Below are 26,476 nucleotides of genomic sequence, written 5' to 3' on the forward strand. Positions count from 1 at the left end.
TAGTTCATGTGTTCATGACCTCAAGGCTAGATTATTGTAATGCTCTACTGGGTGGTTGCCCTTACAGCTGGTCCAAAACGCAGCAGTTCGAGTTCTTAGGAAGTATGACCATTTTAGCACGGTTCTGTCAACACTTCATTGGCTTCCTATTAAACATTGCATACATTTTTAAAATCTTGATAATTTACTTACAAAGCACTAAATGGTTTAGCTCCTCAGTACTTGAGCAAACTCTTAACGCCTTTTAGTCATTCACGTCTATTGCGATCTCAAAATTCCGGCCAATTGATAATGGTAGCGGTAGATCCTTTTCCTATTTAGTGCTAGTCTTTCTAGCTTCTAGCTTTGTTTGGGAAGCAGACATTCTCATCAAGTTTTGTTTTTGATTAGTTTGTTTAAAAAAGTTTAGCGTTGCAATATAGATCCATCTCTACATCTTCCTTGCCTATACCCGCTGTAATGCTTCTGCTTCTTCACACTTCTACTTCCACGATGGCGTCGGTTTTACCAAATCAATTAGAGCCAGAGCATGAAAAGTGGATTTGCTTTCGCAGAAAAGTTATTTGAGGGCAGGTCAAAGTAAACATTATTTGTGGGCAGCCATTAGCCATGTTTCCACTGCTGAGCCAAAATAGAGGGTGCTAATGTGTTCTCCTCAGATCACAGAATTTTGTGGAAAATAGAAAAGCTCATTCTTTATAAAGAAATGTGATGTAAACATTTGATATTTTGTCAATATTTATTTCTAAATGTGTAAGCCTTTGGACTTAAAAGCCTTCATGGAGTTGTTTTGTGCATTCCTGTGATCACAATTCTCATTTTATTTGAGTTAATAAATACCAGTTTGATTCAGAATTATTGATGTGCAGTCCTGACACAAATGAATAAATTACTGTCACAAACATTTTTTATTGTAAATCATTGGTCAAATATTGATGCTGGAGTTTTTAGGTAAAGACGAAACATCCGCTTCTATCATGCTCTAGCTAGTTTTCAGTCAGCTAGCCCGATGCTAGTGAAATGGTGTAACGTCATATATGACGTTGTTCTATAGGGGTGTGTTGAAGGTGGGTTTTAGTGTAGTGCTGCAGGGCTACTGGAACAAAAGTGGAAATGCAGCTTGATTTTGGCCTCTCAGCACGAGGTCTGAGAGTGGAATGACCGGACAGTGGAAAAGAGGCTATTGAAGACCATTGACAAGCATTACGTAAATTTGTTACAAACATATTTCGGTTTACGCAGGAAGTCAGACTGGAATTACTGATGTCTCGGTTCAGGCAGTTCAGAATCAGTTCTTTCTTTTGGAAGACAGTAACTCCATTTGAAGTGCATCTTTGAAACTTTACAGACCTTTTAGATTCACTGTCATGTTCTGTAAGAATATTTGCATTTAGTTTGTTACTTTCTCCCCCTAGTGGTCATCTAGGAGTAATTCATTGTGTTCATATATAATTGTTACATTGCTTTCATTGGTTGATTTTATCACATGATGCAGTCTGATCAGGAAACACAGTAGTTATATTCCATGCGGTCAGCTTGCAGCTCTAGTCACCTTATCCTGTCTCCATTTCTGTTTGTGCCTTGGGAAAGCATCGCTTGTAAGTTGTATTTGAATTTATAGTTAATTACATTGATACACATGCGTCATGTAAGACGTTCTGTGATGTTACTTGACTATTTATTTGTTAACATGTGAAAACTGCTATTGTATAGCCTTTCATAGTTTGTTAGTTTAGCTGTTGAGCTGCACATGCTATATTTTCAAGTTATTTACAGCTATAAGCATACCAGCTGAATGTAATATATGTTACAACTTTGTAGCTTAAAGGTATATTATTTTATGTCTGTTAATGTATGACGTGTTTGAATAGCATTCAGTGATTGGTGCTATCTTTCTGTATCATTTCAGTTTTACAAAGATTCCTTCTTGAGAATTACGACAACAGTAAAGAGCCTTGAACTTTACTCCAGCCTCTGACTTTCTCTTGAAGCCTGTTAGCTATCTGTCGATTTGTGTACAGTCACACACACTGAGGACAGAATAGTAAAAAAGCGACTTCACAGCGGCAAAACAGCAACGAGAAGATTAGGAACTGAGCCAGTACACCCTCTCAAGCATACTAAGGCCTCTTTATACATCCCTTCTAATACATCTTGGAGGATCGGCAACCATAATGTCGCATACCAGTGAAGCTGGAATGGAAAAAGCGTCCATCACTGACGGTGGTGTTAAAGATCAAGAGCCAGCACGTGAAGCAAGATCACAACGTTCCACCTCATCAAGCACATCTAAAGTATCCTCAGCTAGCAAGTATCCTCCTCAGCGTGCCACCTTCGTTCAGAGAGAAGCTGAATTGAAGATAAAAGAGGCACATCTTGCAGCTGATTTGAAGGTCAAGGAGGCACGTATAGCCGCTGAGTTATCAGCTTTGGAGCATGAGAGGGAGATTGCAGTAGCCTTGGCTGAAGCTGAAGTTCTTGAGGCAGCAGCAGAGATCGAAAGGTACACAGGGCAGTAGGAGTCTCCACAATTCAGTTCAAGCAGCCATGCAGCGCACCCGTGAATACGTCGAACACCACTCCCAGCTACGTCTCAGTGATGAAAAACCCCCAGTACTTGAACCATACACGCCATCACTGTTGCCGCTCATCAAACCCGATGTCCAATCAGACAGAAAGGAGCGTTTCCCTGGTCCCAGCAGTGCTTCTCACTTCTTACCCAAGAATGAGGGCGCAATTCAGGCTGCAGCACAACAACCAGAAAGAGCGACGTCCGTGGTTCGTCAACTCACCACAAGGGACGATAGCCATAAAGCGCAGCAGCCCGAAAGGCCAACGCCAGCAATTCATCACCACTCCTTTGATCACCTCCTCTCTACTCATCCACACCCTTGGTCTGTCAGTATAGCCTCATTACAGCCACCTATAGCACATGCGGACGACAGGGCAGGTATGAGTGATATTGCGAGGTACTTGGTACGTCGAGAGCTTGTGAATTCTGGCCTGATCAAATTTAATGATCGTCCAGAAAATTACTGGGCATGGAAGTCTTCATTCTGCAACACTATTGGAGGACTGAATTTAAGTGCTGGCGAGGAGCTTGACCTCTTAACAAAATGGTTAGGAAATCAGTCTTCAGAGCACGTCATACGGATTCGTTCTGTGCATGTTGCCAGCCCTGATATAGGTTTAAGAATGGCTTGGGATCGCCTAGAGGAGTGCTATGGCTCCCCCAAGGTTATTGAAAGAGCTCTCTTTGAGAGGTTAGAGAACTTTCCTAAAATCAGTCATAAGGACCCCGTAAAGCTCAGGGAGCTGGGAGACCTGCTAAGGGAGTTAGTGTCTGCAAAATCTGAGGGTTATCTGCCAGGGCTCTCATACTTGGACACCGCCAGGGGTGTCAACCCTATCGTTGAGAAGTTGCCAATTGGTCTGCAAGAGAAGAAGTTGCCAATTGGTTTGCAAGAGAGGTGGTTAGCTCAAGGCTCACAATACAAGCTTCACTCTCTCAACAGCCCCTGTAACCCCATTGAATAGTTCCCACAGGTTCACTACAGGTCCAACAAAGTTTGAACGAGTGGAAAAGAGACCAGCATATGGCAAAAGCTATGTCTCTGCTCACAAGACTGGAATCGCATCGCTACAAACAGCTTCTCAGGCAGACAGTTCAAGCAGCAGGCGAGGAGCAATAGACAAACAATGCCCTATCCACAAGAAACCACATCCTCTGAAAAAGTGTAGGTGCACCCTGGACCCCCACCATGGGACAGGAGAGGTCCCTCCTCAGAGCATGGCGGGGAGGGTGAAGGAGAAACACTTCAGCTGGCAGTCACCTCTAGGTGCACAGAGGTCTGTGATGACGGTAAGGAACCTAGATCCTGTTCCAAGATTTGCCTAGTGAAAGTTTATCCTAAAGCACGCCCTGACAAATCTGTGAAAATGTATGTCGTTCTGGATGATCAGAGCAACAGGTCCTTGGCCAGGTCTGAATTCTTTGACCTCTTTCAAATTGAAGGGTCAAACTCGCCATACATTCTGCGCACATGTTCAGGGGTCACTGAAGCGTTTGGTAGAAGAGCCACAGGGTTCATGGTGGAGTCACTGGATGAAACAACAAGCGTGATGCTTCCCACACTCATAGAATGCAATCATATACCAAATGACCGCACGGAGATTCCAACTCCAGCAGCCGCACAGCACCACACACATCTGAAGTCCATAGCTCACAAGATACCACACCTAGATCTAGATACTCCTTCTTCTAGGACGCGACATCCTTCAGGTTCACAAAGTCAGAGAACAACGCAATGGGCCACGTAGAGCACCCTATGCTCAAAGATTAGACCTTGGCTGGGTTGTTATAGGTAACGTCTGCTTGGGCTCAGCCCACAAGACAGAGTCTGTGACTTCTTTTCGGACTAACGTGCTTGAAAATGGACGTCCATCTCTCCTTACTCCATGTCCCAATCATATTCAAGTCAAGGAGAGGTTTGGCAATGAAGGACTACACTGCACATCTCTTCATGGCCTTACACACCATACCCCAGTCCTCCATGACTGCAGCCTCGGCAGCACAATCTTTGAGAGAACCAAGGATGATGACAAAGTGGGTCTCTCCATCGAAGATGAGCTTTTCCTGGAGCTTATGGATAAAGAAATGTTTATGGATGAGTCTAACAGCTGGGTGGCGCCTCTTCCATTTCGATCACCACGGCGACAGCTCCCAAACAATCGAGAGCAAGCTCTTAATCGTCTTGCCTCTTTGTGCCGCACATTTGAAAGAAAGCCTGAAATGAAAACTCACTTTGTGAACTTCATGCAAAAGATCTTCAATCACGACCAGGCAGAGTTAGCTCCACCGCTGCTAGAGGGAGAGGAACGATGGTACTTACCCATCTTCGGTGTGTACCACCCTCAGAAGCCGAATCAGATTAGAGTCGTGTTTGATTCCAGTGCTCAGCATCATGGGATTTCCCTCAACGATGTGTTACTTAAAGGCCCAGATCTGAACAACAGCTTACTTGGAGTCTTACTACGCTTCCGCAGAGAGTCAGTAGCAGTGGTAGCAGACATTGAGCAGATGTTTTACAGTTTTACTGTCAGAGAAGACCATCGAGACTTCCTTCGGTTCCTCTGGTTCAGGGACAATGAACCTGGCAAGGAGATTGTTGAGTACAGGATGAAAGTCCATGTGTTCGGCAACAGCCGTCGCCAGCAGTAGCTATCTATGGTCTTCGTCGCGCGGCACAACATGGAGCAAGTGAGTATGGCTCAGAGGCCCAACACTTTGTGGAGCTCGACTTCTACATCGATGACGGCCTCAAGTCTCTACCATCAGCTGCTGAAGCCATAGATCTGCTGAAAAAGGCGCAGGAGATGCTTGCCGGCTCAAACTTACGCCTCCACAAGATAGCGTCGAACCATTCTGACGTTTTGGATGCCTTCCCACCAGAAGACCACGCAAAGGGTTTGCAGAACCTGGACTTCAATGACAATTCAGCCCTCATTCAACGCAGCTTAGGGCTCAGCTGGGATCTTAAACATGACGTTTTCACCTTCAGAGTAACATCTACCGAGAAGCCTTTTACCCGTAGAGGCGTTCTAGCCACCGTGAACAGTCTGTTTGACCCTCTCGGATTTGTGGCGCCAATTATTATACAAGGGAAGTTCCTGTTACGAGAGCTCACTAGCATTGAAGCCCTCGACTGGGATAAGCCTCTTCCACATGAGAAAGAAACTGAATGGAGAATGTGGAAAGACTCCTTGCAAGACCTGAGTGAGCTCAAGATTCCAAGAGCTTACACACCTACCACCCTTACCAACACTCAAAAGAAAGAGCTCCACATCTTCTCAGATGCCTCGGTGAAGGCCATTGCCGCTGTAGCTTACCTCAAGGTTATCAACGATGATGGAGAGTGTCACGTGGGATTTGTTTTTGGGAAAGGCAAAACTGGTGCCCTTATCTGCTCACACTATCCCAAGGTTGGAACTGGGAGCAGCTGTGTTGGCAGTAGAAATGGCAGAGTTGATAGAGAGTGAGTTGGACATCAGTGTAGACACATTGCGGTTTTACACAGACAGCAAGGTCGTCTTGGGGTACATATACAATCAGACCAGGCGGTTTTATGTGTACGTTTCCAACAGAGTCCAGCGAATCAGGAAGTCCACCAAACCTGAGCAGTGGCACTACGTCTGCACCACACAGAATCCGGCAGATCATGCTACACGTTCTGTACCTGCGGCCGAATTAGCTAGCACAACCTTGCTCACAGGGCCTCCGTTTTTGTCCCTTCCTGAAGGAGTAGCCACTTCAGGAGAGGAGTCATATGGACTCATTGATCCGGATGCAGACGTTGATGTGCGTTCTCATGCCACCACTCTCTCTACTCCATCATCAAGTCTGGGATCTCATCGTTTTGAACGGTTCTCGTCTTGGAAGTCTCTGGTGCGAGCTATAGCATTCCTGACACACATCATTCAGTCTCAAAGAAGTGCAGTAAAAACCAAGGTTGACATCTGTAGTGGCTGGCATCAATGCGAAAAACCTCATACAGCAGAAGAGCTGTCCAAGGCAGGAACTCTTATTGTCAAGTGTGTGCAAAGAGAAACTTACAGCAAAGAGTTCGCCTGCTTGGCTGCTGGGAAAGACATCTCAAAAGATAGTTCATTGAGAAAGCTGAACCCCTATGTGGACGAAGAGGGTCTCCTGAGAATTAGCCTGAATTCGTCATACTCATATTCTAGTCAGAATGTGAGTCTGATACTGCTCCATAGAGATTTGATTATGGGGCGTGTCTCAACCGAACCAGGAAAAAAAAAAACTCTGCACTCAATTGGATAGACCTACAACCAATCAGAGCAACGGAGTAAATGACGCATGTTCTTCATTCATATTTTCAACCAACAAAATGCGGCTCTGTTCCTCTTTTAAAATGAATGCGCTGTCGATATCTTCTATAACAGACGCGATGGCGGAATCTACACATGATGTTTCATAAACAAAGTTCGGGAGGAGCACGTACAAATAATCAATCCAATATCAACTTGTCATCAAACAATACCATGTCTAACGTTACCCCTATCTATCAGCATGAGGAAATATTCACTCTGTCAACTTACCTAACACTCCTTGACAGTTTTTCAGCATCCCTCCACCACCCCGAATCCTCACTCTTGTCTTGTTCTCTCACAACCAGGAATACGGGGGGAGTATGGCTACCGAGCCCACAGCCCTCTCCTCGGACAGCACGTCATATACGCATTTATTCTATCTGACTTATTTGTGTGAACTCGTTAAATCTCATATACGCATTTATTCTATCTGACTTATTTGTAAGTGTGAACTCGTGAAATCTCAATTCTCCAGCTGTAGTCGTCTTTGTTGTAAACTAATTCAACCCAACCGCTCTTTGATGACGTGGGTGATTACGTAACCGCAGATCATCTGTCCATCATCGATTAAAGCCCGCCCTGGCAATTTGATTGGCTCGGCCTTTTGGGAGCCGGGCATAATTACTCCTCAACGGATCGAGTCCAGACCGAACTTCCCGACCAAAAAATGTTGTGGGCGGGGTTCGGGCTGGCACCCAGGCTACCTGAGAATAGGAGGCAGGCTCAACCATCCGGTACTCGACACTAAAGAAAAGTTCCCTCTCGTCATTCCAGGCCGCAGCCACGTTGCAACATTGGTTGTACGTCATTACCATGACAAGGTTAAGCACCAAGGTCGTGTTTTTACAGAAGGCTCTGTCCGCACAGCTAGATTCTGGATCATTGGAGCTAAGAAATGTATCAGCAGTATCCTTCACAAATGTGTTACATGTAACAAGCTTCGTGGGAAAAGCGCTGAACAGAAGATGGCAGATCTACCCTCAGATCGTCTGAGTACAGAGCCACCCTTCACCTACGTGGGACTTGACGTTTTCGGCCCATGGGCTGTCACCACAAGACGAACCCGCGGTGGTCAGGCTAACAGCAAAAGGTGGGCTGTACTTTTCACTTGCATGAGCACACGGGCCGTGCACATAGAGCTGATAGAGGCGATGGACACGTCAAGCTTCATCAATGCGTTGCGCCGATTCTTTGCTCTGCGGGGACCTGCTAAGCAAATCCGTTCAGACTGTGGAACCAACTTTACAGGTGCTTGTAAGGAGCTGCACATACTCCTTACCGATCCCAAAGAGCCCAATGTGAGGAGGTACTTGGGTGAAGAGGGTTGCTCTTGGGTGTTTAACTCTCCGCATTCCTCCCACATGGGAGGATCTTGGGAGCGAATGATTGTTTTCGCAAGACGGATACTCAACTCCATGCTTATGCAAACCAACCCTTCATGCCTCACTCATGAGGTGTTGTCTACTTTAATGGCAGAGATCACGGCGATTATTAATGCTAGGCCACTCGCACCTATTTCTTCAGACCCGGAGTCACCCTTTCTCCTTACCCCTGCTACACTTCTGACTCAAAAGATGTCTACTTACCCTCCTCCTCCGGGAACCTTTGACAGCACAGATCTTCACCGTCAGCAGTGGAGAAGGGTGCAGCATCTGGCCAACACATTTTGGAGCAGATGGAGACGCGAGTACCTTCCTACACTGCAAAGCCGAAGCAAGTGGCAGGACGTACGACCTAACATTGAGAAAGGTGACCTGGTTCTGCTTAAGGACAACCAGCCGAAGCGGAATGAATGGCCCATAGCTCTGGTTACAAAGACATTCCCTGATGAAGATGGGAAGGTCAGGAAGATCGAACTCAAGGTCACAAAATCTGGATCAGCGAGAACCTTCTTGAGACCTGTTTCTGAGACGATCCTTCTCAAGAGTGCTGAGGAATTAAACTGATTTAGTTCCCCTTTTTTATTCAGACACAATAAGGTTATTCAGATAGTGGTATTTAATCAATACCAGGCGGGGAGTGTCATGTTCTGTAAGAATATTTGCATTTAGTTTGTTACTTTCTCCCCCTAGTGGTCGTCTAGGAGTAATTCATTGTGTTCATATATAATTGTTACATTGCTTTCATTGGTTGATTTTATCACATGATGCAGTCTGATCAGGAAACACAGTAGTTATATTCCATGCGGTCAGCTTGCAGCTCTAGTCACCTTATCCTGTCTCCATTTCTGTTTGTGCCTTGGGAAAGCATCGCTTGTAAGTTGTATTTGAATTTATAGTTAATTACATTGATACACATGCGTCATGTAAGACGTTCTGTGATGTTACTTGAATATTTATTTGTTAACATGTGAAACCTGCTATTGTATAGCCTTTCATAGTTTGTTAGTTTAGCTGTTGAGCTGCACATGCTATATTTACAAGTTATTTACAGCTATAAGCATACCAGCTGAATGTAATATATGTTACAACTTTGTAGCTTAAAGGTATATTATTTTATGTCTGTTAATGTATGATGTGTTTGAATAGCATTCAGTGATTGGTGCTATCTTTCTGTATCATTTCAGTTTTACAAAGATTCCTTCTTGAGAATTACGACAACAGTAAAGAGCCTTGAACTTTACTCCAGCCTCTGACTTTCTCTTGAAGCCTGTTAGCTATCTGTCGATTTGTGTACAGTCACACACACTGAGGACAGAATATTCACAGCTGTATTACTACATGAAGGGTAATATCCAAAAAAGCATAATAGGGGCACTTTTTGATCACACCAACGATTCATTGTACTAATTTAAAATTAACATGGCAATCACAGCCATCATTCAATGTCACACAGACCAATATCTGATTAGCTAGAAACCAGGAGACAGTCATCTGACAAATTCAGACAATTTTGCTAATATCCTGTCTGATGCAGGTTATGAATATTGGCAGCCGAGTTGCTGCTGCTCGTCTGTGCCTGTATCATCACACTTTCTACAACAACAGCAGCCCAAATCTTCAAGTTATATGAGTGCAGCAGGGATCATACAAAGACATAGATTATGAAACAGTTTTGTCATTTTTTCATTTTAATTTTTTAATTCCTGATGAAGCATTACTTGAAGCATGTAAAATTCAAAACTGGAGATTTAATTATGAACACTATTCTACTTTTGTTTTGTTTTTAACTACAGGTTTATACTAACAAAAAACAAAACCAACCATAATGTCTACATCTGTAATTAATATTCATTATTTGTTTTGAGGTTTTTAAACACGATACTGTACAATATTACTCACTGTGGCCCCAGAGCGCCTGACACTGGGCATCTCTGGTCTTACAGCGGCCCCCATAGCAGCGGCCCTGAGAGAGCCGGAAGAGAGAACATCAGCTTATAGTATGCATACAGTATACACACACTCTACGCACACACTCTAAGCCTGACAAGAAAAAAAAAGACACTTGGCTGATGTCCTCTGTGACTACAGTCACATAAAAGAATAAAGGTGAATGAAATGAATACGTAAAAATACCTTACATAACAAATAATTAATATAATAATAATAATAATAATAAAATACCTTTAAAAGCATATACACTTATTGCAGTTATATCAGTAGCCTCATGTGTGCAGACATGCTGAGATCACACAACCAGTCAGAAACAACTTTGTTACTGGATAGATTTGCTTGTGGGATAAATTAATAGTAAATAATGTATAGTGTAAACACCACATTTCTACAATTAATGACATCGGGAACTGAACACTTATGTATCTACACACAACTAAGTGTAACTATAAGGCCAAAATCAGCCAGCACAATCAAAAAACAAAAAATAAATAAATAAAATTGCAGACTGCCCTTTTAATCATTGAAACATTTTCATTCAATTTAAACCATAGTTCATGTACAGTAATAGTTTTAAAAAATAAGTCTGTCAGTGTTATGCAGTAATTCATGCAAACAAAATACAGTGACAATGGTTAGTACTGTACTATTGCAGTAAGAAATGTTCATATTAGATAGAAAAACTGAATATTTTACCAGTCCAGCATCGCACATGTAACCATCCAGTTTGTGGACATTATGTGGACACTGTTTGAGAAATTAATGAGAAGCACATGTGAATCTCTTACGTTATTCGAACTATTATGATGGTAATGATGATTTTATATAAATGTATCATTACTTTACTCGAATCGCCAGTGCACGTTTCTGGCACATCACAGTCATTCACTGCATCCCTGCAGACCACTCCTCTCTGCTCATACTGAAACACACAATCTTTCAGTGAGTTAAATACACAACAAAAATATACACAATTAATAACGCAAAAAGATAAAATAAAAAATGTTTTGACTGTTGACTTGGGATTTGTCCCTTTGAAAAAAACCCCCAAAAAACGCTCATGATTTTTCAAACCTGTATGACTTTCTTTCTTCTGTGGAACACAATAAATTCTAAGTAAAATTTTACAAATGTAAAAGAAAGTTATTCACAGATAATCCTTTTCTCTAGTGAGCGCACAGCTCAAGAACCACTGTGACTGGATAATGGAGTCACCTGACTGAATAGAGTCTGATAAGTGAATGAATCATTCAGGCTGTTTTGTAAACCAGATCAACTGATACAGTGGCAAAAAATAAATAAATAAATGGTATCCAAATGTATAAAATATAAATGTAAGTAGTTTCTTGGTCCGATTTACAGCAGTGGAGCTCCAGTGTGATGAGATGAAAAGACATTGAGTTGGAAAATAATGACAAAAACAAATATTCTCAATGGCTCAAGCAGTTCACCCAATCTAGTCCAAACAAATGACTCTTTAAATGAATTAACCAGTTATTTTTAGTGAATAAAAAACATACAATGCAACCAGTGTAGCCCTCAGGTAACATCTTAAATAAATCACTCTGGTTCTTTTAAAGAATCGAAGCATTTGTGTAAATTTATGTCAGTTTATTATTGATAGGGCTGTCAGAAATAACGTGTTCATTTGAACGATTACTATTTAGTTTAACATGCTAAAAAGATGCATTAATTTTTTTCCTTCCTGGCATAGTTGCAGTATATGATTACACTATCTGGATTCCGTTTACCAGCTTTAAAAAGCGAGAGAGAGCAGCCAACAGAGGACAACTATACTGACAGCTATCATTAAACAGAGAGAGCTGACATTTTTACACTATTTACACCAGGGGCAAACATGGCCTGACATACACAATTGTGTTCACGAATATGCAAAAAGGTTGCATTACCACAAAGTAATCATCTATACTGTTAAAAAAACCAGGGCATCAAATCAAGACACTGTATTATCAAAAACATCAACAAATTCTAAATGTCTCTGAGCTTGTATCATTAAACTTTTAAACATTTTAGTGTGAAATGACAGTATATTCCAGATTAATAACTGCATTACTTTCACAGTTATTTCACAGTAGTATTCTTGTATCTAACTACACTCTCTGTCTCTGTCACCTTTGGTTTTTGCCTTGCTTAGTTGGGGACACATAGTATTCAACATTATTATTGATAAGCCTGTATTGACAACATAATATGAGAACTGATGACAATGGCATCGCTGTTTTCTCCAGAGCAGCTGTATATATAAATTAACTAAATTAATAACTTTTCTACAACAGAAATTAACCATCACTTAAGCTGGACTATGACACTATTTTCTAGATCTGCTGGACAGCCGAAACAAACTTAGTTGCATTATTTTCCTGTTATCACTGTAAAGCTGCTTTGAAACAATCTGTATTGTAAAAAGCGCTATATAAATGAAGGTGACTTGACTTGACTCTCTGACATTTCTTGTAAAATCTACAGTATTTTAATAAAACAAAATTGTCAAGTTTTTAGAATTGTACTGTAAAAAAGCATGGTTTTACTGTGAGTTTCCATTATTAGAAAACACAAAAATTACTATAAACAAACAATATCATACTATATTTCTACAGTGCATATGTAGGCTACTATAAAGGTGCATGCAATGCAGCAAGAATAGATTATTACAGTGGCCGAGAGAGCTCAATGCGCTGCAACTGAAGAAAACATGCAAATACAAAACCCCCCAGCAAATTATGAAAACATCCTAGGAAAACATGTGCTGCAAATACACACAATGCAACCAAATACAGAGACGCGCTACAAATACTAACAACGCACATATGCACATATTATCAGGATGTTAAACTCACAACAAAAAAAACTCACCTTTCAGGTCATTGACAACACCACTGACAAATGGACATTGAACAATAAGCATGTGCCAGCCAGGTTCGTCACTTGTTGAGGTCCCCTTGAAACCTTTTCTCGCTATTTGCAGGGAATTTCTGTATGTGGTTGCGTTATGAGTATTTGCAGCACGTGTTGTCAAACTGAAGATGTTTACTGGTGTTTTTTTATGTTGCAAGATGATATAACATCTTTCTAAGATGTATCTCAGCAGGTGAATTTAAAATAAGATATTGGTAAATCTTCATATTGATGCTAAGAATAGTTTGACTTTAAATTATAATGTGAATTCACAGTAAAACAAGAGCAGCAAATTACTGTGATGTTAGCATAATTCTGCTGTTGATTCGCAGTAATTCGTAAGAAAATGACCCAGCAAGCATTCATTTCACAGTAAATTTCTGACCAATTCACGAACAAATAGAAAACCGGTCAATTTGTAACTGGGCAGCACTGTGTTTTTGACTCACAAAGAACTGATTCATAGGAGTCATTTGTTAATGAAGCTGACTACACTGTGCGCACTGCATCCACGTGCCATCCGCTAGGACAATTTCTAGAAACATGTGTCTTATTTGCCATTATTTTGCGATATGCTTGAATTGAAGCGCCACTGCTGAAAAGTGGAGCCTATCCCAGTATCCTAGGCTGAAGACAGGGAAAAGAACTGACAGCCCTTGGTAAATGATCAAGTAATGATGTAATGTTGTACAGATGTAATGATCCCATCAAGTAAATGATGGCAGAAAAGTTTTGGGTGAACAATTCTAACACAACTTACCTTGCAACGGCTACAACAGAGTCCATTGCTACACATTGCATCATGGGTCAAAGTGCATTTTTTACAGCATGCACCCCCAGCGCGAGAGCAATCCTACAAGAGTGCACAACCAATAAAAATAACCTGTTAGCTTAAAAAAAAAAGCATTGCAACCGTCACCTTCCTGTTCTCTTGTACTAACACACTTCAAGGCAGGTATCACTTCAAGGATTTAATTAATTAATACTCAAAGAATTATTTCTGTTTCTGTTGGATTCCAAAGGAAATTTGTGTTAAGTTATCTTGTCACCCACCACTTGAGAGCCACAGTCGCATTCTTCTCCCTGTTCCACAAAACCATTGCCACATTCAGGAGGATCCAACAACTGTAGTGACAGAAAATATCATGTCACTGCCAGATATTTATAATAGATATGCAGTGTTAAGCAAGCTACTCAAAAATGCATCAAGCTCTCTATCAATTAACATAAAAGCTAATTCCACAATAAGCCACACAGTAAAAGTAGCTAAATACAAGCTACTTCATATATGTATTGTTATGTCTGTGTTTTTGGAGGCGAGGTTCCTTTTCCGAGAATGCAGTGCGGCATTTTTACTGACTATGGTGTCTTCAGGATACAGAACAATTTGTCTACTGCTGTGACCTCCGCACATCCCAAAAGGGACCAAGTGCAGTGGGTCACCACTGGGGCATGCACTGTAGGCGTGGACATCCTGGCCACCTTCCAGGTAACACTCAGTACACGAGGAGCTGCACAGTGTCCAGAGGAGGAACTTTGAAGCACAGGTGTTCATGAAAGGTCTGTCAAGAGCTTGAGGCCCAGGAGACCTACACTACACCCCTGAACCCCCAAAGTGATGGACTGGTAGAGCATTTCAACTGTACCCTAACCACCTAGCTTGGCATCTTGGTTGAACAACATCAGCACCACTATCCCCCCTGGTCCTTTGGGCATATCGTTTTGTTTGACAGTGCAGGAATCCAGAAAAAACACACCAACATCCCTCATGTTTGGACAAGACATTTAGACACTTAAGATTTGGTGTTTGGGTTACCATTACAGCCAGATGTACCACTGGAAGCAAAGAAGGAGTACTTCGTCCAACTCTGAGAGCAGTTCAGAGTGGTCCATGGCTTATGCCGGCAAGCAAAAAGGTTTTCACTAAAGGGAAAGATTTTGCCCTTGAAACATGGTATTTGTGTACTCCCCAGAGAGAATTTCCAGTGCAGGAGCCTTGAGAAGTTGTAGAATGGATCTCAGGCATGGCTTACCATGTCCAACTAACATGTTAAGTGCAGCCAGAAAGTTGCTCCTAGAAGCATTGTTAGCTTAAGTAGATTGTGGATGCTTCTGGGAAAAGCAGACCCTCATAGAGGTCCATCTAAGACTGTGGAATCACCTTGTGAATCACCAAGTATATGTGTGGGAGTGTGGGATTGCTAAGCTCTAAAGTCTAAAGTATACTTCCCTTGTCCGCGTTCTGCTCTGGCTCGCAGACAGTCCACTTGACGTAATTTCGTAATCAACACAGTTCGCTGATGTCTGTCCACACGTCCGCATGCAGCCAGATTTTTGTATCCGCACAGAGCAGACAACAGAGCATGAGCAAGTGATTTGAGCACTTAAAAAGGACAGTCCACTAGAATGTGTCTCTACATGCTCACGGTCAAAGGAGTATACATTGAAAGGCTTGTGTGCTCAATGGTGCAGAAACAAGCGATATCATACGTAAGGAGATGCATATGTAAAATAACCTCAAAATTAAACAGCATATACAGCGGGGGAAATAAGTATTGAACACGTCACCATTTTTCTCAGTAAATATATTTCCAAAGGTGCTATTGACATGAAATTTTCACCAGATGTTGATAACAACCCAAGGAATCAGTACATATAAAGAAACCAAAACAAATAAGCTCAGAAATTAAGTTATGTGTAATAATGTGAAATGAGACAGGGAAAAAGTATTGAACACATGAAGAAAGGGAGGTGCAAAGGAAGGCATGGAAAGCCAAGACAACAGCTTAAAACTATTAGTAATTAAAAAGCAATCCAGCCCCCTGTCCGTGCAAATTAATAACAGCTGGTTCAGTCCCAATGGATGGCCTACAAAAAGGTCTCATTGCCAAGGTGTCACACAAGACACATCTCATGATGGGTAAAAGCAAAGAGCTGTCTCAAGACCTGCGCAATCTAATTGTTCCAACACATAATGATGGCATTGGTTATAGGCACCATTCTAAGCTTCTGAATGTTCCAGTGAGCACTGTTGGGGCCATAATACGGAAGTGGAAAGACAATCATTTCACTATAAATTTGCCTCGACCAGGTGCTCCTCGCAAGATTTCTGACAGAGGAGTGAAAAGAATAATCAGAAGAGTTGTTTGGTTTCTTTGTATGTACTGATTCCTTGGGTTGTTATCAACATCTGGTGAAAATTTCATGTCAATAGCACCTTTGGAAATATATTTACTGAGAAAAATTGTGACGTGTTCAATACTTATTTCCCCCGCTGTAAATAAAAACTGCCAAATGTTACAGAATGAAATGCCAACCCAGGAGGAACTATAGGACTGTGCAAGCTTTGGGGGTGTTGATGGACTTGATCTACTGCATCTACTGTATGTTTTGATCATCGTTCTGAATCTGGATCTCAAACTGGATGTAGTCTTTGACAAAAACGTGATTTTCTCAGCTTTTTGCTCAAAATGTTGCATTTTTATTAAACTTACCCACATGCAAGTGTTGATAATAAAGGAATGCATGAAGCTAGAATAAAATATTTTCGTTGTTTAAAAGCAGATAGTCTGTTCTTTCCTTTGATATATTGCACATTCAGATATTCATACAACAAACTATTCTGGGAGCCATGAAACTTTTGTGAAAATGATCAAAAATGCTGGCGGAGTATGGAAACTTTTTTCAAAAACTTTTTTTTTTTTTTTACATTTAACTGGATGTTCCAGACAAACCTTGTTAGGTTTATTGAAGAGGCAGCTCCCTCCTCCTTGCTGGAGGAACTGAATGTACTCCTCTATACTGCACCGTGAAAACTTTCTGGGTAGATAGTATCTGTCAGGATCACATAATAGAGTTAATACTGTTCAGTTACCCTTACATGGAAACAGTGTGTAAAACTATTAGAGAAGGAACAGCAAAATGTCATTTATATTTGACAGACACTTTTATCCAAAGCAACTTGAGGCCAATTCACACTGCACTAACATGAGCCACATTCGTCAGGTTTTGTCGGAACAGTGAGTCACACCTTTCAGCATTATTTGGCTTTTAATTTTGCAGAAACATGCTGAATCTACATTTGTCAGGTCTTGAAAATGTGACATTGTAATCCGGTGTCTGTCGCCATTGGTCGGTGTCTGTCGGTGCAGTGTGTGAATTGGCCTTTACAGTGCATTCAAGGTATACATTATGAGTGATCATGGGAATCGAATCTATCACTAGTACTGCTAGTGCCATGAAAAGACTTGAAAAGACTTGAAAAATACTCTCCATGGTGAAGCAAGTTTAAAAAGAATCAAGCTAACTTGAAAGCAAGTTAGCTAGCAATCTTAATAGTACCTTAGTAAAAGTAAATACAATTGATGTGCATCACTAATTTGAGGACTGAGATTACAGTAAAGCAAGAGGCAGGGTAGTATGCAATTCAGAAATTAATTGAGAATGCTTTTAAAATTTCAATTCAGTTTCTAAATTTGAAGTGAATTTGAATTAAGATGAAGACTGAAAACATGATTCTATTCAAATTTCAGTAAGGAAGTAGAATGAATTGAAATTCAAAGAAATTCACATACTGTAACTGTAACTAATTAACTGTAACTAAATAAGATAAGATTCGTTGGCTTGATAAAGCATTGTTTGCTAAATAATTAGAAGTTTCAATGTTTATAGGCCTTATGGCCAAAATAAATAATTATACAAATATAATTCCATTGTATTAAATTATTTAGCTTTAGTGGACCATGGTGGGAGAACTCTTACAGAATGCTTTACCTGTGTTGAATTTCTTTGAATTGCAATTAATGAATTCCTCTTCAAGTTATCCTGTGGGTCATGGTTAATAAAAAAAATCCTCAATTCTGTATTTTGCTTACTCTGGCAAGAATTCACATCATATACAATAGGGCCTCATGCTTGCAATCCATTTGCCAAACATTTGTGACTAAGCTTGTGCACTTGCATGAATGTTGCAATATAATTATACTTACACAAAGACCCAAAAACTTGACTCACCCAGTATCCTCCATGATGCAGCCTAACCATGGATCTGGACATCTGCAGTCTCCTACCACACACACACACATTAAAACAACAGTCCCCCCTTTTTTTGTTATATTTTGTCAAGAGTGGAAGGATGGTTACCTGCAGTAGCACGGTCTTTGTTCCACATCATTCCAAGGTTCTGTCCTAAACTCTGACATAATGTGATAGCCATGGGTCCCACATTTCCGTACTGACATTAACACAAAGATGGTAGATGGTATGTTAGCACTCATTTAGCAGATGCTTTAATACAAAATAACTTACAGCACGCTTATTATATATATATATATTTAAAAGTGCTTTTGCAGTCAGTTATTTGATTAAGATTATGAATAAATTTTTTTCCCTATCTGTCAATCACTTCGGCGTTGTGTCGATGTAGTGACACTAGGGGTTCGCACTTGGGAGCCCCAAACGGTGTTTGGTGTTTTATGCCCCCAACGGCGCCTTCCAGGAGGGGATGGGTAGGTTTAAGGTTGAGGGTAGGGTTAGCTGCCTCTATGGAGCCATTGGGGGCTTAAAACACCATCGAGCGCCCTAAACACCTCTGATACTTCAGAAAAGGCCAATGAGAATTGGCGAGTGGAATTTGCATGCCTAGGCATTTGCTCTGCCTAGAAGCTTCATTGGTTTCCTACTGCACATTTCAACAGTTGTTTCTATTATACACACAGATAAGAACTCAGAGAGTTCCCATGGGCACTTCAATGAGCAAGTAGGAAAAAAAAATATCCAAAAGAGAAAATTATCTAACAAGAGAGTTTCTTTATAAAAGAGAGATTTCCTCTAAAAGAGCAAACACGGATGAAGAACATCTTTTTAAAGATGCTTTTTCGCCCGTGCATTTCTGGATAAGGTCACGATTGCTACTGCAGTTTGGGCCATGCCCATGCTGGAGCACCTTTTGTGAATGGTGCATTCTCTCATTGCGAGAGTGTGGCCATGGGAACGTTGCGGTCAAAACTTTCCTGCTTTTCTAAAGCAGGAAGTCACCTCGGTTGCTCCAAGTCCTGGTCCTTCTGCAATCATACACAAGGCCGCGGCACTGAGGGTGATCTGAGGGTACGAATGGAAGGTCTTCTGATGGGCGCTACTAGTGCTTCCAACCCCTTGTGCTGGCTCAATAGACCAATCAGACTCAACTACGCGATTCAGTTCAGAAACCAGTTTCACTAAAGTTGCGGCTGTAGAGCCTGTTTTCACCAACCAAGATAAGGAGAGGGTCACCTCCCTCGATCATAATGAAGATAAGTGGTGGGTTGCAACCAATCTTAAAGCAGAAACGCAGTTGTTGGCATGTGTTCGCCATCAAGATTGGTTCATGGCAATAGACCTGAAAAATGCGTACTCTCATGTCTCATTTCTCCGGTTTGTATCCTTGATCATGGAAGGCATGGAGGATGCCATTGCCCCGCCCAGAGAAGTGGGTATTCGCATTATCAAATCTGGCTAATACTAGCACACTCTTACGATCTATTGCGTGTATACAGGGGCCTGGTGCTTAGACACCTTAGCCAGGTGGGGGGGTTCGGGTCAACTGGGAAGAAGCAAGCACAGAACTATCTGAAGTTATTCAGACAGAAAACAGACTCAATAATGCAGTGAATGCACTGTCGTGATTGGACAAGCTTCAAAGAGAGTAGAGAATCCATCCCTGGGTAGTCCAGCTGATTTAGAGCCGATTAGTCGAAGCTCAGGTAGACTTGTTTGCCTCCTGCCACAACACTGAACTACCTGCTAAAATGGCCAGGACACTGTTTCGGCTCCTCAGCACAAACCTGAATGAGTGGATGAGAGATACCATCTCATTTTATACCCATATGTCTGGGGGAGTGGCATGCAAATTCCACTCGCCAATTCTCATTTGCCTTTTCTAAAGTGTCAGAGGTAAGTGCGACCCCTAGTGTCACTGCATCAACACAATGTCTCGTTCCCTCTATCAGGGAACGGAGGTTACGTCAGTAACCAAGATGTTACACTTTATTCCGATAGTCCACTTTAGACTTTCTATTAACTGTAAATAACTTTGCAACTACATGTCAACTAACTCTCAATAGAATACAAGTAGACTGTTTGCTTAGGGTTCAGGTTAGTAGAATAAGCTGGCATGTACTTGCAAAGGTACCTATAGTCAGTAGAATGTGTTGGGGGACCATCAAAATAAAGTGTAAACAGATTTTAAAGGTAGGGTAGGCAATTTCAGAGAGGCTAGCAATAGCAAGCTAGTTTTAAAAACATAAGATCCCTCACTCCTTTCAGAGCGCTCTCCAAAGCCACGCTTCCTCCAAAACACATGAACACGCACAGCCAGCGCAGAGTAAGCAAAGCGTCACGAGAGACAGCGTTAAATTAAGTTGTTTCAAAGCACATAACATCACAATAAAAATTAACGTAAACAAGTTAAAGAGCTCTGACTTGTACCAACTGACTGCTGCTAGGGATGGCGAAAACTAAAAATGTTCTTGACCGACCACCGAGCCTCATTAGCCGGTTGAAACCGGTTAACCGATTAGTTTAAAATATGCTACGCTATTTGAAATAACAGCCATTTCGAGCCGCGCCTGCAATTTCGCAACTCTGTCGCATCTCTCTGCCGCTCTGCCTCCCGCTCACACACACACTGCCGCCCTTCCACTCACGTCACTGTTTTTAAATCCCCTACAGTGCTGAAGACTAAAATTTCATCTTTTAATATAATTCTATTATTTTATTATTGAATATTATGTATCTGTACTAGGGCTGCACGATGTGTCGTTTAAACATCGATATCGCGATGTGCGAATCCACGATAGTCACATCGCAGGATGTGCGATGTAGGCTGTCGTAGTTAATCCGTGATTCATTAACCTTACGGGCCAGCTGCTCCCCGGCCTTTTTAACACATATGATTCGCGGATTAATTGCACATCTTAACCATCATAGAGTGAAAGTTTAACATTTGCATGTGTTTTTAAGTCCTGTTAGTTTAACAGGGCGCATTTAAGAACGAGCAGAGCGAGAGAGCCCCGGCCGCGTGCGCGCTCACCTTCACCGTCTTCAAACAACACGAGCGCTGTCTTGCTCTCTCTCTCTCCCTCGCGAGTCGCGCATATTAATCAAAATCAATTGACACGATGGAGTCGAACAAAAAAACTATCCAGTGATGAAATGTTTTCTGTGTTGACAAATATTGTGCGATATCCTAAACTGCCGAGGTAATTACACAACGCGTGCCGTAGACTCGCCTACATGTCAGATTCGCGAACTAATGATTCCTTTGAACCCGAACCGATTCAATTTAATGAATGGTTTTTAAACAACTGACCTGTCCAACACTGAACTCACGAGACGTCTGAATTGGTGTATATATATAAAAAAAAAAATCGTAGCACGTACCTTATATTTATTAAACTATTTAACTACATTAGTTAACATTTACTATTAGTAAACTGCACTTCTACAACATTGTTAATTTCAACATTTAGGCTATATAGCCTTATTGAAATCAAAAGTTGTACAGTATGTGTTAACAGTAATGCACTGTGAAGTAAAATTACCAAACAATAACAGCTGTATTTTTATAAACTAAGATAAACAAAGATGAATAAATACAGTAACAAAAGTATTGCTCATGGTAAGTTCATGTTAGTTATTAGATAGCCTACATTAACTAATGTTAACAATTCAAACCATATCCTAAAGTTACAAACAAATCATTTAATTTAAATAATACTCTTTTTAAATCATTTAAAATGAGAATGTAAGTGTGTTTACCCCATATTTGTTTGTAAGAAAAAAATAGATTAGATTTAATTTCATATCGCAATATATATCGTAGAAAAATAAAATATCGCAATGTCATTTTTTCCTAATATCGTGCAGCCCTAATCTGTACTATTATTCTTTATTAATATTCATAATCAGTTGTATTATCTTATGAGTTTTATGTGCATGAGAGTTTGAGTGCATGAGAGACTATAGATAGCATGGATCCATGTGAAGATCATATGTCAGAGACAGAGGGAGAGTGTACTGTAACATGTTTCCAACTGATGCAGATGTAAGCAACAAAGATATGTTCTTAATATGGAAGTGAATTGTGCCATGTGTTCGCATGACATATACGTTCCATTTTTAAAGCTCAAGCAATATATTTTGTTACCATAAAAGGAAGCCTCTCAGTGATGTATATAAGCTCAATCTTACTGTACACATCAGAGAAACTAAGAGAGGAAAGAGAAACTAAGAGATGTGAGAGGAAAAGAGAACACATAGACCTGGCATGAATGTAACATCTTCTCAGAGTTTCTCTCCTGACATATAAGAATAAAAGATTCTTCTTGGCAAGATAACTGGTGTCCGGTCCTGTGAATCTAATAATAAGGGGAAAGGCTAAATTCCAAGTCTACAGCGCAAAACATGAGTCCCGCAAACGCGGTGCCGAGGAGCTTGTATGTAATCGGAGGACAAATGGCTCCTTAGTTTCAAAATGGTTTGGGTACAAGGTGATCGCGTTGAAAATAAAGGCGTTTGTCTAGCGTTAGAAGCTCATTTGAAACATTGCCTGTCTCTGTCTCAAACACTGTCTCTTTTAAGAAAATTACATCTCCGAAGAGACGCCGCTTTAGTTTGAGGTAGTGCTAACAATAATAAAGAAAGATGATGATCATCATCACCTTGCATCATAGATGATGTGCTACTACTGTATTTAAGCACTGTATCACACAAGTTGCAACTTACATCTGTGTCATTCTTTTTGGTAAAATGGTCCCACACACTACTTTTCTTTGCACGCTTCATCCTGTCGTCTGCCCTGGCTCTAACCTTGAGTGTTTTAGCCTGTAGCCTTTACTTTTCGCAAACCTTGTGAGCGCGCGAACCCAAACGCTGTGACCTCGCGCCAAATGTTTTTATTGGTTTATTAAGTACAAACAGGCGAGTTATGAAAAATTGAGTGTGAGGGATTTGTTCACTTCACACAAAAAGATCTTGGAATGAGATGGCTAACTGTAGTAGCGTTTAGTCCACTGTCTATAATAGCCTAATTTAGAGATCACTTTTTCTTTTTTTTCTTTTTAACCGACTACCGACAACTTTGATCGGTTAACGTTGATACGGTCAACCATCGGTCAAACGGTCATCGGTTAACATCCCTAACTGCTGCAGATTCATTTTGCCATTGATAGTGTTGCCATAGAAATGCATAGCTCCAAGTAGAATGTCACAATATAATTACGATATGGCGTGAAAGCAGCATAAGCTCGTTGTTTTGGTTCAGAAGGAACTGTAAAAGGTGGCTGCTGTTTGTTTGCGGTGCTCGTTGACTTTCTGTCTACAACTCTGCATAGCTTAATGGAACATGCTGCGCAAGCAGAGTGCGCAGAGGTATGGGAATATATAGTTTGACAGGCAGGTAGGACATCCTATGATTGCATTTGGATTGAATACAATGATTGGACACATTTTTTTTGGTCCTAAGACTTCCACAGAAGATATATGTATTTTTATTTTACTTTTATTTAGACCACTTCTTATTGATTTCTATTGGGATGTGAAGAGAGTTTCAACCAGTATAACAAAAAGTGTTTATGAAAAACCTACCCTACCTTTAAGCAGACAGTCTACTAATACTCGAATGGCTGGTAGCTAACATGTAGTTGCAAAGTTAATTATAGTTAGTATAATGTCTAAACTGGACGATCAAATAAAGTTTTAGCAAAAGTAGCTCTGAGCTTTAGCCATTGAGCCCTCACCTCATTGACTCCTCCACCTCGTGTCGGTGAGCAGATCCCCTCGATGTATGCAGTGCCACTGCGACTGCTCTGAAACGTGCGTCCCCTACAGGTCAAATAGTTCACAGAATATTTACCTAATTCAAAAAGGTTTTGAACTTCTTACAGAGTTGGTTATCATGAAAGTCATATGCAATCTTAAATTGCAATGCCACTGGTGTGATGCAAATTTGTTGCATAAGGCCCCATGAAATGGTTTGACAAAGTACATTTTCTTTCCTCTGTTGACGCATTTCGGATTGAAACCAAAAGTTTTTAGGGGGAGGATATTCTCAGGAGCAAAAATTTGTAGGAGACAGGAGACAATTACACATTTTCAGTCCATTTCTTAGGAAGAGAATGGTTTTAAATACTTTTTGTAGTACACTAGCATATAGGCTAACAAAAACACAAACACAGTTGATTTCATGGGGCTTTAATTATATTGAATGGATATTTACATTCAATATATATTGCATGTGTCAAATGCAATGACCGAGCGTGTAAAAAATGTGTCGTCTAAGAAGGAAGCATAACATACGAGAGCAGGTGAGCTGCATCACTCTTCTCTTTGATATTCTCCTTCCTGTATTTCATAAAGTCACGCAGGGTCACCAAAGGGTCGTCGCCAACAGAAACCATGTTCTGAGTTGACCACGTCTCCATGGCGACAAGCACTATTCTAGTGTTCAGCTGCTCCTTGTAAATCTGGAATTTAAAAGGATGTTTAAAAATAAGTATAAAAATTGCTACAGTACTTACTCAAGGAAAACATCATGAGAAAAAATCGTGAATATGTCTGTCAAACTTCAGGACGTACAGCATCAGCCATGTTCACTACAGCTTTAGCAAAGTTTCTCGTCTGAGAGGTCGATCTTCGCATCTGTACAAACTACAGAGAGAAACATCAATACAAATATTACACACCACATGCAAAAAAAAAAAAAATACAGAAAATTATAATTTAAATAATTTACTATTTTCAGATCTTACCAGTTCGTAATCATTGACCACTAGTAACTCTACATACTTTGTTTCACTCTGAACTGTGCGCGGACCCCTCCGAACCTGCAGGGGGACACAGGGAATCACAGTTTAACCAAACCGATGTCTTTAAAGGGTTGAAGCAACATAACAGAATGTGACGTGACATAACATGTTAGTGTACAGTAGTGTGAATTACACAACATATTGTGATGGAAATGTTTTGATGGAGAATCAAATGTTTGTTTGTTTTTAAAAGAGTGTTTAAGGAATATGGAAACTCTTATGATTCTTTTATCAAACTAATCAATCAATTTCATTAATTCCTATTGTAATGTTTTTTTTTTTTTATTGCATCTTTTTATCAACATTTCGAACCATTAACAACCCAAGCAAAAACAAAGAAAGCCCGGCAATTACAGTGCAAAAAAAAAAAAAAAAAAAAAAAAAAAAAAGGACATAAAATAAAATAAAAAATAAAATGGTAGCATTATAATATCCCAAACCTCTAAATATTACTTAAAGAAACATCAATACAATCAAGATATGGGGTCCAGACCAGATGGAAATCTTCAGTTGACAAGTGAGTAACACATGTAATCTTAATAATCTTATGCCATCCTTTGAAAGCAATACTTAAAAAAAATATGATCATTTCCTTTTTATATCTTTCTGATAGACTTAACAGTTGATAAGACTTTACGGTTTTATTTACATCACCATCTTTGGTATTACTTTAGTCAGTGTCTCTATGGTTACAGTCATGGATTTGATAAAAATCTACACACCCCTGTTCAAACAGCTGGTTTTTGTAATGTAGAAAATGAATGCCGCTGAAAACCAGTGACACATTTCAGAGAAAAAAAGATAAAAATAAACCCTAACCTTTTTATAATTGAGTATGTGCTTGTTCAGAATGAACTAATCATCAAGTTCATGTGAAATAGTTCACAACAGGCTGTCTTCGCTTGAAGTGACTCCAAATAAATCTCAGCTGTTCAAGTAAGATTTTAGACATCTTCTTGGTTGCATGCTACGGGGTTATTTACACCTGGTCACTTCATGCATTTTCTTTGATTGGATAGTTTCCGATTGTGAAAAGAACAGGTGTAAATGGAACTGCAACTGGACAAGTGCAAATGCATCTGGTAGTTGAAGCCATATATGTAAAGGCCAATTCACACTGCACAGACAAACGGCAACAAACACCAACAAACAAGTTGGCCGTTGAATTTGGAATTTTATGAAAAATAACTGTCAATCACACTGCCTCAGCAGACACTGACAAACGCTGATTGAACATGTTCAGTCTGGTGAAAACAAACCCAGACCAACGCCGACAGGGGTAACACACTAATCCGTCAAAACCCAACAAACGTGTATGCTGGCATTTGCATTTGTATGTGCAGTGTGAATTGAACTTTAATTTTACTCCACCCAAAATGGTAAAAAACAAAAGTGTGAGAGCAAGTTATACCAGCTCAAGTTGTCTACCACAGTGCTACTACAACATACATCACCACAGATATGGGCCGCCGCAGGTGAGAAGCCTATCTCTTT

General features: G+C 40.5%; 1 protein-coding gene across 2 annotated transcripts in view; it reads right to left on the reverse strand.

The window, feature by feature from the left end:
• Positions 1-26,476, reverse strand: part of adam11 (ADAM metallopeptidase domain 11) — a 68,333-nt gene that overhangs the window by 16,853 nt on the left and 25,004 nt on the right. For both annotated transcript variants that reach the window (XM_079851881.1, XM_079851880.1), the window contains exons 9-20: positions 24,926-25,000; positions 24,753-24,824; positions 24,474-24,640; positions 23,915-23,999; positions 18,282-18,372; positions 18,153-18,204; positions 16,874-16,973; positions 14,193-14,264; positions 13,900-13,992; positions 11,065-11,145; positions 10,920-10,970; positions 10,173-10,236 (exon numbers count right to left, since the gene is read on the reverse strand). In XM_079851881.1, the coding sequence (XP_079708007.1) occupies positions 10,173-10,236; positions 10,920-10,970; positions 11,065-11,145; positions 13,900-13,992; positions 14,193-14,264; positions 16,874-16,973; positions 18,153-18,204; positions 18,282-18,372; positions 23,915-23,999; positions 24,474-24,640; positions 24,753-24,824; positions 24,926-25,000 (1,003 nt within the window). The remainder of the gene's footprint in view (positions 1-10,172; positions 10,237-10,919; positions 10,971-11,064; positions 11,146-13,899; positions 13,993-14,192; positions 14,265-16,873; positions 16,974-18,152; positions 18,205-18,281; positions 18,373-23,914; positions 24,000-24,473; positions 24,641-24,752; positions 24,825-24,925; positions 25,001-26,476) is intronic.

The sequence above is a fragment of the Squalius cephalus genome (genome assembly GCF_949319135.1).
Source record: "Squalius cephalus genome assembly, chromosome: 19".
Classification (NCBI taxonomy): Eukaryota; Metazoa; Chordata; class Actinopteri; order Cypriniformes; family Leuciscidae; genus Squalius; species Squalius cephalus.